The sequence below is a fragment of the Condylostylus longicornis genome, unplaced genomic scaffold, assembly GCF_029603195.1.
Source record: "Condylostylus longicornis isolate FDR11 unplaced genomic scaffold, ASM2960319v2 ptg000033l, whole genome shotgun sequence".
NCBI lineage: Eukaryota > Metazoa > Arthropoda > Insecta > Diptera > Dolichopodidae > Condylostylus > Condylostylus longicornis.
Genome location: NW_026578002.1, coordinates 1,452,979 through 1,470,806, shown reverse-complemented (window position 1 = coordinate 1,470,806; position 17,828 = coordinate 1,452,979). Strand labels below are relative to the sequence as shown.

At 27.1% G+C, this 17,828-nt stretch overlaps 8 protein-coding genes across 9 annotated transcripts; 4 read left to right on the top strand and 4 right to left on the bottom strand.

Moving 5' to 3' along the window:
• Positions 1–168: 168 nt before the first annotated feature.
• On the top strand, positions 169–1,126 carry LOC129608639 (translocator protein). Its single transcript, XM_055520284.1, has 3 exons — positions 169–434; positions 490–635; positions 694–1,126. The coding sequence occupies exons 1-3, from the start codon at positions 260–262 to the stop codon at positions 871–873; spliced, it is 501 nt and encodes a 166-aa protein (XP_055376259.1). The 5' UTR covers positions 169–259; the 3' UTR covers positions 874–1,126.
• LOC129608638 (S-adenosylmethionine sensor upstream of mTORC1) lies at positions 1,098–2,608 on the bottom strand. The gene is made up of 2 exons (XM_055520281.1): positions 2,133–2,608; positions 1,098–2,073 (listed from the first exon to the last, which is right to left on the bottom strand). Exons 1-2 carry the CDS (start codon positions 2,174–2,176, stop codon positions 1,203–1,205), a joined length of 915 nt encoding a protein of 304 aa, XP_055376256.1. The 5' UTR covers positions 2,177–2,608; the 3' UTR covers positions 1,098–1,202.
• Positions 2,609–3,518: 910 nt separating this feature from the next.
• LOC129608641 (uncharacterized) lies at positions 3,519–4,380 on the top strand. The gene is made up of 2 exons (XM_055520286.1): positions 3,519–3,936; positions 3,992–4,380. Exons 1-2 carry the CDS (start codon positions 3,594–3,596, stop codon positions 4,378–4,380), a joined length of 732 nt encoding a protein of 243 aa, XP_055376261.1. The 5' UTR covers positions 3,519–3,593.
• A 107-nt stretch (positions 4,381–4,487) lies between these two features.
• On the bottom strand, positions 4,488–6,045 carry LOC129608640 (polyprenol reductase). The gene is made up of 3 exons (XM_055520285.1): positions 5,143–6,045; positions 4,777–5,072; positions 4,488–4,722 (listed from the first exon to the last, which is right to left on the bottom strand). Exons 1-3 carry the CDS (start codon positions 5,669–5,671, stop codon positions 4,630–4,632), a joined length of 918 nt encoding a protein of 305 aa, XP_055376260.1. The 5' UTR covers positions 5,672–6,045; the 3' UTR covers positions 4,488–4,629.
• Positions 6,046–6,333: 288 nt separating this feature from the next.
• Positions 6,334–9,980, top strand: LOC129608611 (uncharacterized). Its single transcript, XM_055520240.1, has 3 exons — positions 6,334–6,901; positions 9,373–9,687; positions 9,754–9,980. The coding sequence occupies exons 2-3, from the start codon at positions 9,487–9,489 to the stop codon at positions 9,964–9,966; spliced, it is 414 nt and encodes a 137-aa protein (XP_055376215.1). The 5' UTR covers positions 6,334–6,901; positions 9,373–9,486; the 3' UTR covers positions 9,967–9,980.
• LOC129608610 (uncharacterized) lies at positions 7,089–9,487 on the bottom strand (the record flags this gene model as incomplete). Its single annotated transcript, XM_055520239.1, has 1 exon — positions 7,089–9,487. A coding segment is annotated over exon 1 (570 nt), but the record flags the coding sequence as incomplete, so codon positions are not given.
• Positions 9,980–11,222, bottom strand: LOC129608609 (uncharacterized). Its single transcript, XM_055520238.1, has 2 exons — positions 10,440–11,222; positions 9,980–10,383 (listed from the first exon to the last, which is right to left on the bottom strand). The coding sequence occupies exons 1-2, from the start codon at positions 11,129–11,131 to the stop codon at positions 10,071–10,073; spliced, it is 1,005 nt and encodes a 334-aa protein (XP_055376213.1). The 5' UTR covers positions 11,132–11,222; the 3' UTR covers positions 9,980–10,070.
• A 661-nt stretch (positions 11,223–11,883) lies between these two features.
• LOC129608591 (protein pangolin, isoforms A/H/I/S-like) lies at positions 11,884–16,787 on the top strand. Of its 2 annotated transcripts, none has more exons than XM_055520208.1 (2): positions 11,884–13,705; positions 13,774–16,787. In XM_055520208.1, the coding sequence occupies exons 1-2, from the start codon at positions 12,236–12,238 to the stop codon at positions 14,887–14,889; spliced, it is 2,586 nt and encodes an 861-aa protein (XP_055376183.1). In that variant the 5' UTR covers positions 11,884–12,235; the 3' UTR covers positions 14,890–16,787. The 2 variants fall into 2 exon arrangements, with proteins under 2 accessions (XP_055376183.1, XP_055376182.1); XM_055520207.1 differs by having other exon boundaries at positions 13,771–16,787.
• Positions 16,788–17,828: the final 1,041 nt, after the last annotated feature.

The following is a 17,828-nucleotide window of genomic DNA, read 5'->3' as shown; positions in this document are numbered from 1 at the left end:
TTTATAAAACTTTGTTGTTTTCACCATTATTTTAGCCTTCTCTTTTACGTTAGCAAACTTTCGTTGTTTACGTCCAGTCAAGAATTTTGGCTCCACCTTATCGCAGAAATAGTGTGAGACATCTGACATAAAATTGCAATAAATTGCATTAATCATAAAAGTAAACAGTTTCATTTTAGATAATATAGGAGTAAAGATATATTTTTTTACATTCCTCAAATTGTGTAAAATTAAAAGCTTTTAAAATACATCAGCAAAAATGGGTTGTGAATATTTAAAAATAATTGGAGCTGTAGTTTTACCCAATATAGGCGGCATAGTTAATGCAAAATTAACTCAAGCTAATATTGAACACTGGTATCATAAATTAACATTTCCTGCATTCCGTCCTCCAAATTGGGTATTCGGTCCAGTTTGGACATCTTTATATTCAGGTAAATATATAACTTGAAATAAATGGCAATTAATATAGTAAACGTAAATATGAAGGAATGGGCTACGCATCTTATTTAGTCTGGCGAGACGGCGGTGGTTTTAAAGGCCCGGCCATGTTACCGTTAGCTACATACGGAGCGCAATTGGCACTAAATTGGGCTTGGACCCCTATATTTTTTGGACAACATAATATTAAAGGAGTAAAACTTTTCAATAATAGATGCTAAATAAATTATAAAATTCTTTTTAACTTTTTAGGCATTTATGGAAATTATTGCATTAACCAGTGTTGCATCTGCTTGTGGGGTTCTTTTTTATAAAATTAACAATGTAGCTGGTCTTATATTTTTACCGTACGTTGCATGGCTAAGCTTCGCATCTTTACTGAACTATAGAATCTGGAAATTAAATGAAGATAAAATTGAAAAAAATGATTAGCACGCGAATAATCGTCACAGATTTGGTTGTAGGTGTGGCCATATGGAAAGACTATACAACTTCCTATTTTTTTAGCACGATACAATTGTTTTTATATTTTTCGTAGTCATATAATAGAAAAATCAATTTTAATTTTATTTTTAGAAACACTTTTTTTAAATATTTTACTTAACATTTACGTACATACATAGGCATTTGGATTTGGCAATAAAAAGTGTTAAACATTAAATAAAAACTTTACTTTATTTACATACTTGATTTTCTCTAATAATTCTTAGAAATCACAAAAGTCAAAATTCAGTATGTTTAATATGCTGAAACCCGTCTATTTATAAAATATTTTTATCCTGCGGTATATCTAAATTGAAAGTCATGTAATCCTCTTTATGTAATCTAGACCAATGGTTAGGAATTTCAAAATCAATTGCCTTTCTGAACACCATACATGTGACATGATTTAACTTTTCAAATTTAATTCTTAAAAAACCAAGTTCACCAAGAGTATACCGCCAATTTTTCATTAGCTTAGCATTTTTACCAACATGTTGTGAGTCTGGAGTTACAATAACTAAAATTCCTTCGGTTTTTAGAAGTTCATATGCTTTCTTACAACTTTTTACTCTTTGAGAAGATGTTGGTAAATACTCCAGATATAAACTAAAAACAACGCAATCAAAATATTTTAATGGGAGGCTTAAAATTTCATATTTTTCAATGTCATAGTTAATTTTACAATCTTGCAAAATTTCTACATTTAAAAAATCACTTTTAAAAACGGATAAAGCCCTATTTGGGCACAAATCAATTGCAGTTACTTTAAATTTGGGGAAATTTCTAAGGGGATTGTAACAACTACCGACATCGAGAATTTCAATTTGGTCAATTTTAACATGTTCTTCAAAATTTGGTAACTTTTCATTAAACCAAATATTAGATAGATGAAGTTCTTTACTCCTGCAGCAAATTAAGTGTTGCGTATAATAATTTTCAATTTCTTTAGAAATCCATTGTACTCTACATTGGGCAACTTTTTTAGGAGAATTATCACTAACTTTTGTGGAAGAATTTTCCTTCCATAATTGCGCCAGCTGTTGCATTGCTAAAGAATATTTTTCTAAATTTTCTAAGTTTTCCAAATGATCTTTCCATGCTAAATCAACGTTTCTTTTTCTAACATCTATACGCAGTTTCTCATGTACGCTAAAAATAATATAGTTTCTCTTAATATTATTCCGTATTAAATTTTTCCAAATTTATACCTTTTTATATAATTTGCTAGTTCAATTTGATTTTTATTAGTCATTACTTCTTATTTGCTGTCAAGTCATATATTCTTGGTTTTTAAAAAACATTTCTATCCATAATTAATAAAAGAAACTTATATTTACATACATACGTCGACACAACAAAAAATTCAGACCTGGCACTGAATAGAACAGTACTTAAGTAGATTTTTTATTGTTAATGCGGTATGGTGGTAAGAAAGTGAATGCGTTTATAAAAAATGACATTTCTTATTTGTAGTCTTTTTCTTCTCTTTTCATGAAAAGTACCTAATGTGAAACTAATTTCTTATAAAGTCGCGTTAAATTTGATTATTTTTAGCATTTAATGCAGAAAATAATTAATGAATTAATTCGTCGCAAAAATATGAAATATTTTTTACTTTCCTTATCATAGAAAAAAAATTTTTAAGGGGAGAATATTTTTCTACCACTTTATTCACTATTGTAGAGCCTGGTTTATGTTTTTCAAAATCGACATCCTATAATTCAAAAATTAAAATTTTGGCATTTTATATAATATTAGTTATTGGTATGTACACATCTGAATTGAAAAATATCAATCTTTCGATTCAGTATGTGTTCATGCCACGGCTGACAGAAATATTTTTTTGTTACGTGAAGGTATATTCACCCGATTTCCAAGCGAAACTAAAAACTATCAAATCGTTTTGTCTTGAAAATGTTATTTACTTTTTTTTTACATGTAAGACAAAATCTACGATTAAATCTGCGTCTTATATATAAAACCTGTCTGACATCATACTTAGTCTGAAGAAAAGTAATAGATGTTATGTACTTTATTCTAATTTTTATATTATTAAATTTTAACATAAAGTCGAGTCGCAATTCTTGATAGACAGTTTCTATCAATAAACAGTCATCAGACAGGTTCGCAGATTTAATTTTAAACTTCGTCGTGTATGTAAACACTTCCTTTATGTATGTAAACGTAATAATAGTTAAAGTATTTTCGTTACTAAGTCATAAAAAATAATATTAAAAAAAAACTCGATTAATTTTAAAAAATAATACGCTTCAAGGCTAGTTTTAAGATAACTGAAACTAGCCTCGAATTATGATTGATATTGTTTAATTTTTTTTTGACAACGACAAAGAATTTTTCTTAATATATATGTATATATACAACTTGGCAAAATAATTAATTAACAATTTTTTGTAAAAAAAAATACGAAAAATTTAATTTTATCTCGAGAAGGGTTTAGTGTATTATTCTAAATTATTTAAATTATCCATCTGGTGGAAACACAAAAATTAAAATTTTTAATTTTTTTTTGACATTTTAAAAAAAATTTACAACTTGATTGCTATTTAAGAAAAATTTTGAATTTGATCGGCGTTTTATTTGACATGGTAAATGTAAACAAAATTAAAAAGACGATGAATAAAATATCTACCTAGTTGGAAACATTTAAAATGAATATTTTGAGCTTATCAAAATTTTCTTATTTATGTATCTCAAATCCAAGATTTATACCCATATCGTTTTTGAGCGTTTCTGCTACTTCACATGGTAACAATTTAAAAAAACAAGTAAAAGTGTTTGAAAAACTTTTAGGAGAACGAAAAAGTAGTAAAAAGTGGTATAAGAATATGGAACAAGATTATTGCGCATTGAAATTTGAATCCTCTGGAACAACTCAAACGAAAGATAGGAAATGGGACAAAAGAAGAATTAATGCTTTAAACAAAATTTTTATGATGCATATAACCGACTTGATGTCGACAGGATCCATTGCTGAGTTGATTCAAGGGAAAGGTCAATGTTAATAGGAATGTTGTTCCTAAAACTTGAATGCATTTTTTTATTTTAGAAATACAAATAACGAGAGTTAAAATGTCGATAGATTTTACCCATCTTAACATTTTATGGACATCAAAGGTTGATTGCTCGGAGATTAATAATATTTTACTTAAATGTGCCGGTATGCTACGTCATGAATTGTCTCAGTTGCGAGTAGTAGGAGAGGTACCCAATATTAAGTTCGTAAGAGATAAAACGGATGAAGGTTTGATGAAAATTCATGAGTTGTTGGACAATATTAATAAAGAAAACATCCAAAACGATGATACATTTGAAGAACCACAAGATTTATCTTTAACACATGACATATTTGGTTTGGATCGGCAGATGATTATTAATAAAATTCGATCAAAATTGAAAAAGTCTGCAGAGGCTTGGGAAAATCACAAGTCAAAGTGACAATTTTTTGGTTTAAATTTTTATTAACTAATTTGTTATGGTTGTTATTAAAAAAATGTTTTGTAAAATGTAAATAAGAGTTTGTGTATGATAATGCAATATACATACATACATACTTAAATACTCATATGCATATTAAATTACATATTTTTTATCACGGTTATCAGCCGTAAAAAATAATGGTTATTCCTAAAACAATAAAAACATCAATTTATTTACGTTAATTTCAATAAAACCCGGATAGATTTTTCATAGTATAAATGGAATAATAGCTTTTCTTTGCTTGGGATAGTCTTTAAAAGTTGTTAAATACCATTTGTGTGTTAACAATGCATTTTGGATCTAAAATAAATTAGGCTTGCATAAAAATATTTAAAATTTAATCACAAAAATTACTTGATTTACAGTAACCCAAATTGTACAATAAAGCCAAGTTTGGCTTTCTGGAATTATTCCAAAAATAGATAAATAGATAACAATTTCAAAAAACATATGGGGGGATGATATAAGATCGAAGAATCCACCTCTAGGCAGTATATGATCCTGAGAAATTTTTCCATTTTGGTCCATTCTGCCTTCTACCAAAATTTTATTGGAATTGAACTGTTGCTTCCATGCAATGTGGAAGATAATAATAAAAATAAATTTATATATTTCCACTTTATTTAAGGAGAAAGGACTTGGTTTTGATCCTGTGAATTTAAAAAAATACAAATAAATTTTTTTTTTCTTTTTCGATTTAGTTGACTAATAATAATTTACCTTTGACAAAACCTTCAGTGTTCGCTAAAATAGCTATTACAGCACCAAAATAATGTAGATATCCAACAAAATAGTGTGAAATATTTATTTTACCATTCGATGAAAATATTTGCATCATCCATGTTTCATAAAATCTGCGAACACATTGAATGCTTAATAGAACGATAGCTATTAAAGCAGAACTGGATTTGACCAAAATGGGGCGATATGAACCTCCTGCTACCAAATCAAGAAATTGTACGATGCCATCAGGAACCGGTGTTGATAAAATAATGGTTTTTAAAACTAAATATAGTCCCCATAGTGACCAAAACAAAGCAAATGCATAAAAGTGTTTAAAGCAAGATTTTGGAATTTCCATCAAATTGATAATTGTATTAGTTTTTCCTTTATGCTTATGTTTTCCATAACGAAATGCTTGAGATACAAATTGAGGCAAATATGATTCCTTTAGATTTACTATGACTCCAACTAAAAGAACTACTACCGTAAAATTCAAGAATATAAAATTAACTAAGTGAATTTCCATTGTTTAAATATGTAATGCAGTTACATATAATTTTTCTTCAATTTATTTTTACTAAATTTTTTAATGTATGTACTTAATTATTAATTCTATCAATATTTTGTATATCTAGATGTATTATGATTTCCCAAAGGTGAAAGTTTTTCCCATTATTTAAAAACAATCGGATACCTACAGCTACACTACGACTAAATATTTAAGCTTACAAAGAAAAGCCAAAGCTAAACCAAAACCAGAGAAAATTTTTCGTATAAGAAAAAATTGAGGAGTGAATGAGGAGAGATTATGTTAAAAAGGGTTGCCAAATGGAAAATATAATATGATTACTCAAAAAGAAATAAAATTGTAATATAAAAAGCCTAATTTATTAATACATTTTAAAAAATTAAAATTAGATTTTTACTGTAAAAACTGAAACCGTTGTTTTAGTTCAATAATTATTTTTCAATTTTGACTCGTTTTACTCCATCTGAAAAAAATAAAATATGAGTTCAATTTTTGAATATGAAAAGTAGATGTTCTGTAACACATATTTGTAAAATAGATGTTCTGTAACACGTATTTGTAAAAAAATATGAATTTTTAATTGAACATGTCTCGTCGCAGAAATTCTACGTTTAGAGGAATTTTTGAACTTCAAAAAATTAATGTACAAAATTCAAAACTTTTCAAAAGAAATTCTTATAAAATATAAAAAATTTTATTTGAAAACTTCAATTAACGAAGGTTAAATTCAATTTAAAAGCTATTTTATTCTATGATTTCACGAAATAATATTTACCCAAGTTTTACCGAAAAATTGCCTCTTATTTGGTAACCCTCATGTTGCTTAAAAACTGTTCTTACTTTTTAATTTGTTTCAGGGTGGAGCAACTTTGACAAATGAACGTGGATTTTTGTGCAATTTTAAATTATGCACGTAAATTCTATTTCTTATACATAATAATGGAAAAGTTCATTGATTTATTCAGAAATTGAAATGAAAAAGCCTTTTAACTTTGACTGGTACTTTGATACATACATACGTATATATTTTCATTTTTGAAAATATATATTTATGTATGTATGTATATACTTACGTTGGACATAATTACATGTTCGTATGAACATACAATTATCGGTTTCGGTTATTCTGCTGATTTGCTGAAAGATTAATTTGTTTTATAATATTATAAGTTGGAAAAGAAACAAATATAGTGCAATTAGTTTTAGATATTACCTTTAGGTATTAAGGTAAATTTTTATATTTTATAAATTTCAAATAAGTAAATATGTACATACATATACTTATACTTATATGTTTGTACAAACGTAAGTATAAATTTATTATACACGAATACTTTGGAAAACTTAATTTTTTGTAAGTTTATAAATATTAAATAATAAATATTTATTTTCCCATTGTAAATAGTTTTAAATTTGTATAACCTTTTGATTTATCAATTTTTACGTTTACCTTAATTAGAAGAATTTGAACAGAATTGGTTTTTTTCCTTTTTGAAATACCTAATGTAGCCAGAAAATTTGTTTCTGGAACGTAGCTTGGAAACAATTCTTCATCAATTTTATATTCTCTAACAAAATATACACCTTTCTGTATTGGGCATGACTTCATTAAATTGCCATGTGTTACTAGGCCTTCATAGATGAATCTTAAAAACGGGTCTAAAGAATGATCTTTAAAAAAATTACACAAATGTAGAGAGCGACTTATTGTTGTAGTGTAATTTTGAGTCTGTAATTGCATTGCCAATCCGTATGAGATTTCTAAATCATCAAGTTGTTGTAAAATATTAAGTTTAGCATTTAAAACACTTTCTTCATTTGAGTTGTTTCTGATGTCGATTTTTACTTCAAGTAAATCTTTATCAAACTTAGCTTCACTTGATGTAAAAATAATTCTGAAACTGCGCTGTAAACGCACATACATACATATGTGCATGTTAAATAAATAAAAAAAAGCATAATATACATAAGTATGTAAGGTCATATGAATAAATATATATTACTATTTACTGTATTATTGTACAAAATCTAACGTTACATTAAAGATTAGCAAAAAATTTTACAAATTTCTTATGCAATAACGATATAGGAATTATAACATAAATAATATATTTTGTTATTATATGCAAATAATGATGAGAATTACCCATTGAAAACTTTCTCTTGCTAAAGCAATTAGAATTAGTCCGACAAATTGATATAATAAATCCATGATTATTGTAGTAAAACTGAAAACTTCAATTATTTATTACTAAGTGTTTGATGACTTATGTGGACGTATTTTGAGTTTTCGATAACTTTTTATTTATTTATTCTAACCCAATTTGAGAAATAATTAATTTTGTTTTGAATTAATTAATTCACTTAATCATGATCATATTTATTATGAACTCTTAAAATTTGCGAGTATGTAAATGTATAACGATACAATACTTGCCCGCACGCACATACTTATTTGCGTATGGGTATTATCTGTACGAATGTACGAGTATAATTTTAAATGTGTTCATTGTTCTATAACGGTAGGTAGTTCATTCTCAGAAATCGGTTTATATTTCATGGCTTCGAGAGGCATCAATATTAGTAAGTAATTATAAAATATTAAGATATGTATGTACATATTTCGTTCAGTTTATAGCAAGGAATTGTCGTACATATATACATTGGGTAAAATCATACATATAGTGGGTATATCTATATTTTTGCAAATTATGTGACATTAATGCATTAGAATTATTATTACAAACACAGTTACTGCAAAAACTTTAATCTTTTTCCGTTCGAAAATGCCTTTTTTATTATTGTGCTGACTTTTTTTTGAAACATCATAAAAATTTTGTGATATTTAATGGTTCTCGCAGCAACGAATGCAACCATAGCCAACCGCTTATACATAAGTTTTCTAAAAATTCATGCTTCGGTTTTTTTTTACTTTAAGTTAAACCCAAATCATGCAATTCTTCAACTTCCATTCAGAATCTTAGTTTAAAAGCTTATTACGAAATTTTATTACCTACACAAAATACAAAAAAAGGAAGATTTGTGTTACATAAAATTTTTTTAAATTACAGAAAAAAGGAAAGCATTAGGTTCGAATAATGAACGTCATAATGCTGGTTGAACATTGAATAATTTAATAACGTTGGATAATTTTTAAACTAATCATAATAATAAAAATATGATTATGTGATATAAGTCTACGTTTTCCAAAATTTTTTATCAATATACGAGATTTTAATTACATTTGAAGCAATAATCAAAAATATTGATATCCTTGTCTAAACTATATTTAATTGTTTTTTTAATTCAATTGGAGCATGTAATTGTTTTATTTTTTGATGTTCCGCTGTGATGTAACATAAATATTCTATGCCAGTATTTTCATCTTTTTTTCTATATAAATTTAGGCAGAAACTTATAGTTTTCATATTTAATTCGGTATTTCAACAAGTAACTAAATTTATTTGAGGCAATGGCCACATTCAATTCTTTTTTCATTTGTTCTGTAGTAATAATATTAGTTTTGGAAACTCAAGCTGAGGTACTTTGATTTTTTAAGAATTTACAAAAGAAAAGTTTAATTGCACATTATACATATACATAAATTAGTCTTCATCTTAATTTTACTAGATATGTGTATAATATATAGGTATACCAATGCACATTTTATCAATAATCTTAATTTTTTTTGGATTTAGAAACGACTTCGTCTAACTATTAAAGAATCTAATATTTGGTGTGATAACAATATTCTGAATTATACCGAATCGATTGATGAAACGGAACCGAGTTTTAACTTCCAGTTTAAGGTGATGAAGCAAATCGCAGATGTCGATGTTCATGTTGAAGGATATGTAAGACATAAAGATAATCATAAATATTATGGGCGTTTTAATGGAACATACAGTATATGCAGAGTACTTGCATTTAAAAATGCTTCACCATTAGCAGGATTAATGTTTACACATTTAAAAAATTTTGGGAATATTCCTGATGATTGTCCAATTAAAAAGGTAGGTTTTTTTTGAATGAGGAATATTTCCATTCTTTAACTAATGATGTGCATTGTTATTACTTAGGATACTTATGGATTGAAAAAGTTGGGATTTGGTGATCATTCAGCTAAATTAAATCTACCTGAAGCTGAAATTGATATCCATATTCAAGCATTTGTTCTTACTGGTAATGAAATAGTTAAGGTTTTGGACAATTCCTATAAGGCGGAAGCAATTTATAAAGAAGTCGAAGGGGAAGGAAGGAGATCAGCAGGACTTTTATCTATGTTAGGTTAAAAACATTAAAATAAATTTCTTTAAAAACTTATGTATATGAATATTATTTACTTTTCATGCACTTTTAAAATTCATTTTCTGTTTCAATTTGGTTAAATTCTAGGTTATTCCATTTGCGGCATAGAAATACTTTTATTTTTGCACAAATTGTGCAAAATAATACATGTTTTAAGTACATTTTCGGAATACCTTCCACCATTTAAATATGTCCATCGCTTAAAAACATCATTTACTGCATTTTGCTTAAAAGAAACCAGCTTTTCGCAAGGTTCTTTGCCAATGTTTTCACAATATATTACACATTCCTTGTGACGAGAATCTGAAACGTCACTAAAATAATAACTAGAATTTTTTTTCAAAGAGATCTCTATATCTTTAAAAAATGCCGGCAATTTTTTTGCAGACAAGCTTCGAAATCTGAAATATTACAATGAAAGAATAAAAGAGTAACTAAGTTTTTTAAAAAATCTTACCTTTTTCTGTGATCTAAAATAGCAAACATACGGCAATTTTTTGCCGATTCTGAATTAAATTTAAAGTCTACCAAGATGCCACTTATTTTTATACCACAAAAAGAATTGAATTTTTGTTTTGCTTCTTCACATTCATAAATCGTCATTGGACTATAAGTGTATCCAAATTTTTTTATTATGTCAGAACAAATATTCTCTTCCCTTTTTAAAATTTCGAGTGAATTTTTTGAATAAAATTCATCATCTTGTGTGTTTTTGGCAATTTTTCGAATAAACTGTTTTAAAATATCATGACTTTTTTTCTGAGGCCATATTTCACATATATCGTGAAACAAATTTGGTGAAATGTGGTAATAATTTAAAAATTTTTCCTTGTCTGTTTCGTCAAAATTTTCAATAATAAAGTTTGTATTGTTTAAATTTTTCTGAATTTTTGCACTGATCTTAGAAGCATTATTTAGCTTCAAGTCTTGAAGGACAATTTGTAAAATCTCTTTCGTGAGACTTTTGAACAAAATTAATACTGAGTTTTGAAATAATTGAAATGATTGCTGTAATTGTTTACGCACAAAATTTCTTCGATGTTTAATTAATTTCATTCTCATTTTGAGTCTTCTTTTTAAAATTTCAGTTAAAAAACTTGATGCTACAGGGTTTTTAAACAATTCGTGCTTTAAATTTTTAGACTTCATTTCTATGTTTTTAACTTTAATATTTTTTTTTTTTGATATTTTCGCACTCTATCATCTATGTATGTATCTTCTTAACAAAAAAATTGGAGCGAATGTTGTTCAATATATTATTTACTTTTATGAAAATGTCCTTTTTTTTGACAGCTATTTGTCATAGTACAATAGTGATATTTTGCAATAATTTTCCTTATCAGACAGTCATGCTATTTCACATTGATTCTGATCCATATTTAGAATTCGTTATAATCAACAAGATCAATATCTTAATAATTGGAAATAAAAAGTTTAAAAAAATATATAATATTCCAGATTTTTATGTGGACATATATGTACGTACAGACATATATACATATGTATGAAAACGAAACAATTAAAATTACAGTTTTCTTAATTTTACATTTATTTTGCTTATATTTTCTGTTGCGACAATCTTTTTTGTTTGATTGCTATACGCAATATATATGTACATGCATATGAGCAGCTTTAATTTTGCTCAGCTGTGGTATTTAAATTCAAATTAAAATTATCGTAAATCCTCCTTTATATTACAATTCCTCGAAATTGTTTTAAAAATGTATGCTGAAATTTAAACAATAAAAAAGTGAATTACGATACAGCTCCAATAGTACTCTTGTATACTATTGATATATATGTAAATGGTGCATCACTGAATAAAATAGTTTTAATGGGATTTTATTTGACGCATGAGGAATTTTATGAACGTCAAAAATCAAGCTAAGAAATCTGTGTAATTTATGATTGTGATAATTTTTATAAACAATATATTTGAAAATTAGTGTAAAATACTGAATGTGTTTTATTTCGTTTCGAAAAATATTTATAAAAGAATCTTTGCTTATTCTTTATATGTTTTTGGAATTAATTAAGATTCGTTAAAATAATCGGAGAGTGCTTGGAATGTTGGTGTAAAAATAACCTTTTGTCTAAACAAACATCACCCGTCAATATAAAGTTTGTGAGAAATGACTGAATTTTAAATTTGTTAGAAAATATCAAAAATTTTTTTTTAAATTGAATTAAGTTCTGCAAAATGGAAATATAATTATTTTGCATTATTATTTGTAAATATATAAAGTTGTCGATATGAGTCACAATGGGACTTCGAGCGGTGGTGACGATTTGGGCAGCACAGATGAAGTTAAAGTTTTCAAAGATGAAGGCGATCGCGAAGATGAAAAAAACTCTTCTGAGAACTTGTACGAGGAAAAATCAAGTCTTATAGATTTAACAGAAAGTGAATTTGCATCATTCCAAAAGAAAAATAAGTCTCAGTCAACTAAATCAGATAATAGTACTCCGGTATTCAGTAAAGTAGAACAAACAAGTCCAAACTTCAATATGGGATATTTGATGCCACCTTATGGTTCATATACTAATGGAGCATCAGTTGGCAATAAAATGGGTTTGCCACAATTTTTTTGTCATAGTAATACGGACACATCATTAACAACGCCTCCTCCTGCTCATTGCGGCATTCCGCCGTATCAATTGGATCCCAAAATGATTGGTTTAGCTGGAAGACCCTTTTTTGCTGCTAGTCCGTATCCCTATCCTATTTTGAGTCCAGAAATTTCTCCACCGCAACTTGGACCGTCCTGGCATACACCGACGGTTTATGCCACGGCAAATTTTAAGAATCCATATTCGGGTCCAGATTTTCCATTCAGATTTTCTCCAAATATTTATCATAATACAAGCAGTGCAGAAGGTCTGGTTATAAATACCCATCAACATCCATCTTCATCAAATAATGCTAGACAAGAAAATTTAGCTAATTTTAATAACAAATTTAATATGAATCGAAATGCACCGCAACAAGAAACTAAAGATGTAAATAAAAGTTCAAATACAAAAGAAATTCAAAACGCAAAAGAAACAGCTGAAAAGAAAAGAATACATATAAAAAAACCGTTAAATGCGTTTATGTTGTACATGAAAGAAATGAGAGCGAAAGTCGTGAATGAATGTACTTTAAAAGAATCTGCTGCCATAAATAAAATTTTAGGTCAGAAATGGCATGAACTTAATCGAGAAGAGCAAAGTAAATATTATGAAAAAGCAAGGAGAGAACGTCAATTGCATATGGAATTATATCCCGGCTGGAGCGCCCGTGATAATTATGGTTATGTATCGAAAAAGAAAAAACATAAAAAGGATAGACAGCCAGCTGATTCGTTAGCCAACACAATGAAAAAATGTCGAGCAAGATTCGGTTTAGATCAGCAAAGCAAATGGTGCAAGCCATGTCGACGCAAGAAAAAATGTATCTTTTACACAGAGTCCCAAAAAAATGATAATAACAATGCTGAGGTAGATGGAACTCGACAGAAAGGTGGTAACAATAGCGATACTTATAACTTAGGAAGTTGCAGTAGTACAGATGACATAAAAACTCCCGAGGATGATGCTGAATCTTTCAATCAATCTTTATCAAGCCCTGGCGGTTTAAGTAATTTATCTTCTCTTCAATCACCTGCTACATCAATTGCATCACATTCTAACCAAATAACTAGTCCGGCCCCTCCAAGCAGCTGTCAAGGAGAATTTAATCAGGCAAATTAACTTTCGTCTTTATAAACTTTTTTAAATTACTAATTTTCATACTTTGATTTTTTCAGCAGATTCATCATCAGTTTCTGCAAAATACTTTTCACCAAAAAGATATAATGTCAGCAAATAACAATTTTATGACTCATTCACTGCCAAGGAAAAATATTGAGAACGAGCCTCAATTATTTGATAATATTATTAGTGCCAATGATAAAAATAATGATTCTAATATTTTAGCGAAAGTAAAAGCGTGTAGTGATAATATAAATAACAGTTCTAGCAATGCGATTTTAGCCCCAAAAGAAACTTTGAATAATGAAGTCACGAGAGAACCAAATTCACCCGTTGACGATAAATCATTAATTAGTAAAATTTTACCGACGATAACATCTTTGAAATCTCAAAATGAAGTAAAATCTTCAGCACCAATTAATGTTCAAGCATGTATAACCAATAATGTAAAGGATACCAGTAAAAGCCAAAATTTGTTGAGTTCTTCGCTAAATTCACTTTCGTCTTTGGGATCTTCTGTATCTTCAACAATGTCATCCATAAAGTCGTTCTCACCCATTTTTGAAGATTCTTATGGAAATGCTTCAACACCGAAAAGTGATAAGACAATATCGAGTCCATCATCTATAATAAGGAATCCTGTAGGAGCCAACCCTAGAGACATAAATAATCCTTTAAATATAAAACAATTAACAAATCGTAATGACAATGCCCGATGTTTTTCGCCAAATCCTGCTGTTTCTTTATCGATTGTGCCACCGTCAGCTGGTCCGTCGAATATTGGAGCTGTTAATTCTCAGGCTATTTTTCCGTCGTCTACAATGTCTTCTGATAACTTTTCTACTTTTTCACATCTTGAGACTTCTATAAATACATTTATGCGACAGCATAAATCTTTTTCTTCAAATACGACAACCTCTCAAAATAATTTTCCACCAATGATATCTGAACCATCAGGGATGGCATTTTCACAACATATCCCACACATGGGACATTATTTTAATTCAATGACTTCACAGTCAGAGTCATTGTTGGCAGCTAATCAATTTGCCACAGAAAGTTTCAAAAAGCAATCATCCAGTAATGTTGTTAATTCTGAACATATACATAAATCCGTTGACAATTCATCAAATGAAGCCACAGGAAATAAAAGCGGCGCTATAAGCGTAACGTGAACCATTCGTTTATCAAATAATACATATTGCTTTGATTTCAATGTGCCTTGTAATATTTTAATTTTTCCTGTTGTGGAAACTCTACAAAAATTGATATTTAAAATATGTTTTTAATCCAATATGGAAATAAATAAAATGAAGAGTGATGTTGATATATGTATATTCTTTACACATATACATATATATGTAATTTAGCATTACTAAAAATATTATTTGTAATCGGCAGGTTAAAATTTTTTATACCAATGTTATTAATTTTAATATATTTTTTCCGATTGGTAAATTTTTTGTGCATCCAATAAGAATTTTAAACCAAGTAAATTAAAATTGTAAGCTTTATTATAGCTTAAGATCCAAATTGTAAATATTTTTAAGTTAAATTTTAGGAATTTTTAAAGGAAACAATGCAATATTTTATATATTAAAAATCAGAGTTCTTCCGCGAACGTCGCTGGTATATTTAATTGTAAAATTATTAAAAAATTAGCGTATTGATTTACAAAACATCAATTAAAATCAGAAATTTTGAATTATAATTAGTAAGTTTTTTTGAAAGTAAATGTGCCTAAAAAAAAGACATTCAAAAAGCACGCTGACTGATTAAGTGCCTTATGTATACATAACATTTTTAAAATACTTTTATAAAAAAATCTAAAAATTAATATCATAAGTAATTTTTAAAAATTATCTAGTGTTTATTTGCTCACATAATATACTATACATATATATTTTAGACGTGTATAGTATGTATTAATATATATACATATATATAAAATATATATTAAATATATTAATTTTAAAGCGTTTAAGGGTGAGAAAAAGATTTTTTGTACTATTTAAGTATTTCAAATAAACTAATTGTTTATCTTAACCATATTTTAAAAATATCTATATACAATTTAAATTTATTTAATCTTACATATTTACTTATTCTATTTCTTGTTTATTCTTAATCATATTAAGTAATACATAAATCTTTTAAATAGAAGCGTATTTAATAACGTAATCTTAATTTTAAAAAATTTTGCTCTAAAAATGGTCATATTTATTATTATAGCTCACTTAATAGTGCAATGTATTATACAAAAAATTTTCACCCATTCTTATAAAATTTTAACTCTATTTTTTATACGTAGTTTTTAAGCATACAGAAAAGTGTCATAATATCTTAGGAATAAAATAAAAAAAAAAATAAAAAAGTAGTACCTTAATTACACATATAAGAGTCCCAGTTGATTCCGAATGATGGCAAAAACACAAAAGATAAATGTTGTTGATCAACAATGCAATCAACAATTATTGTAAAAGTAAAAATGATTAAACACCTCATAAAATTGAGGTGTAAATTTGAATTAAGGTTAAGCAAAAAGTGAAGCCAACCAAAAGAATCATTAACCATCTTAATTAAGTGCCATCATGCATAAACGTAAAATAGTTTACACATAATGTCTAGGTTTAAAAATATATATATATTAAAAAATAAAACATAATCAATTCAATATAAAATAAAATAAAACAATGATAATTTGCAATTTGTATTTCAATTTAAATTAAGTTAAATGTAGCAATCTTTATCATTTATTTAAAGATAATTGAGATCAGACTCTTTTTAAAAACAAGAACAGTATCAAAAATTAATTTTAATTCATCTTAACCATTTGTAGACTATATTATCATATTGAAAATGCGGCAAAATTGCATTTAAAAATTGATTTTTTTTATAACAATGTGTAAAATAATATTAAAAATTTTAATTTGGGTAGGTATATTTCTATGCATATTTAATAACTTTTGTAGTTAATTTTTTATGTATTATAACAAAAATTTTTAAATAATTGAGTCATTATACAAATATATAATAATAAGATAAGTAATAATAAGGTAAAATTTATTTATCATATTTGTCAAAAAAAAAATGTATGTAAAATATTTGAAGATATTAAATGTGATTTCTTATTTTCGACGCAATTTTGCTTCACTGTTTTAATAATTTTTAGAACACCAATTTTTAAAACATATGCATACATACATTTGTATATATGTATGAAGTAGATAGTAATGGTACTAATAGTGCTTATTTATGTTTAAGATAGTATAGATTTTTTAAATGAAGATATGAGAAGAGAAAATAAAAACTCTAATTTATTATTCGGTCATCTATTGATTTTCAAAAGAACTGAAAGTCCAAACAAATTATAGCCAATACCTAATTAAATTAAAAAACTACTGAGATAAAACATAACAAAAGAGGAGACTATCGATCAATCCAATGTAGCTCTTACTCAGAATTCACGATGATACTTAAGTAATCTATTGGTTCTTACAAATACTAATTGTAGGTCATATAGTGTAAAATATATATTAGTAATATGTATACAATTAATTTTTTTCGGTTTTAAAACCAAATTGAACGGTATCTTTGTGAAAAATTAGCGAAAGTTACGTGATGATGCCATGCAGTTAACAGCATAAAACATTAACATTATAATTGGTGCTGACCTTTGTCAAAAATTTTTTGAACATACATACATATGTATATTATGTAAAATAGGGGGCTTTTAAAATCTAAGTCCTTTATTTTTATTTTTATCATTACGCCCAACTTTTAAAATTTAAAAACTTTGTGAGTATACATAAATTTAACAGAACACAAGTTTTTTTTTTGTTAGTTTCTTGATTGTCATTATGTAAAAGAGTTTATGCGTTTCTTCGGCAATGTAAATTTTCAGAATGTCATAATTATGTAAGTATAACCAAAAATTATGGTTCTAAGTTTGTATATCTTAATATTTGTCGCAATTTTAATTAAGACTTGTACTTTTGTGATGTCTCGGTGGAATGTTTTCAATAGCTGACGTACGATAAGAATATTCTTGTTATGTCGAGGAAATATGGTAAAATATTTGACGCACGGCTGACAGAAATACATATTTTAGATA

Bases quoted from the DNA above. Each gene is read 5' to 3' on its own strand.
- LOC129608639 (XM_055520284.1), top strand. From the start codon at position 260: ATGGGTTGTGAATATTTAAAAATAATTGGAGCTGTAGTTTTACCCAAT. The intron at 435-489 runs GTAAATATATAA...GTAAATATGAAG, and splicing joins TTGGACATCTTTATATTCAG to GAATGGGCTACGCATCTTAT. The intron at 636-693 runs GTAAAACTTTTC...TTAACTTTTTAG, and splicing joins GACAACATAATATTAAAGGA to GCATTTATGGAAATTATTGC.
- LOC129608638 (XM_055520281.1), bottom strand. From the start codon at position 2,176: ATGACTAATAAAAATCAAATTGAACTAGCAAATTATATAAAAAG. The intron at 2,074-2,132 runs GTATAAATTTGG...TATTATTTTTAG, and splicing joins CTAGCAAATTATATAAAAAG to CGTACATGAGAAACTGCGTA.
- LOC129608641 (XM_055520286.1), top strand. From the start codon at position 3,594: ATGAATATTTTGAGCTTATCAAAATTTTCTTATTTATGTATCTCAAAT. The intron at 3,937-3,991 runs GTCAATGTTAAT...TTTTTATTTTAG, and splicing joins TGAGTTGATTCAAGGGAAAG to AAATACAAATAACGAGAGTT.
- LOC129608640 (XM_055520285.1), bottom strand. From the start codon at position 5,671: ATGGAAATTCACTTAGTTAATTTTATATTCTTGAATTTTACGGTAGTA. The intron at 5,073-5,142 runs GTAAATTATTAT...TTAAATTCACAG, and splicing joins CACTGAAGGTTTTGTCAAAG to GATCAAAACCAAGTCCTTTC. The intron at 4,723-4,776 runs GTAATTTTTGTG...AATTTATTTTAG, and splicing joins TTTGGGTTACTGTAAATCAA to ATCCAAAATGCATTGTTAAC.
- LOC129608611 (XM_055520240.1), top strand. From the start codon at position 9,487: ATGAAGCAAATCGCAGATGTCGATGTTCATGTTGAAGGATATGTAAGA. The intron at 9,688-9,753 runs GTAGGTTTTTTT...GTTATTACTTAG, and splicing joins ATGATTGTCCAATTAAAAAG to GATACTTATGGATTGAAAAA.
- LOC129608609 (XM_055520238.1), bottom strand. From the start codon at position 11,131: ATGAAGTCTAAAAATTTAAAGCACGAATTGTTTAAAAACCCTGTAGCA. The intron at 10,384-10,439 runs GTAAGATTTTTT...GTAATATTTCAG, and splicing joins ATTTTAGATCACAGAAAAAG to ATTTCGAAGCTTGTCTGCAA.
- LOC129608591 (XM_055520207.1), top strand. From the start codon at position 12,236: ATGAGTCACAATGGGACTTCGAGCGGTGGTGACGATTTGGGCAGCACA. The intron at 13,706-13,770 runs GCAAATTAACTT...TGATTTTTTCAG, and splicing joins GTCAAGGAGAATTTAATCAG to CAGATTCATCATCAGTTTCT.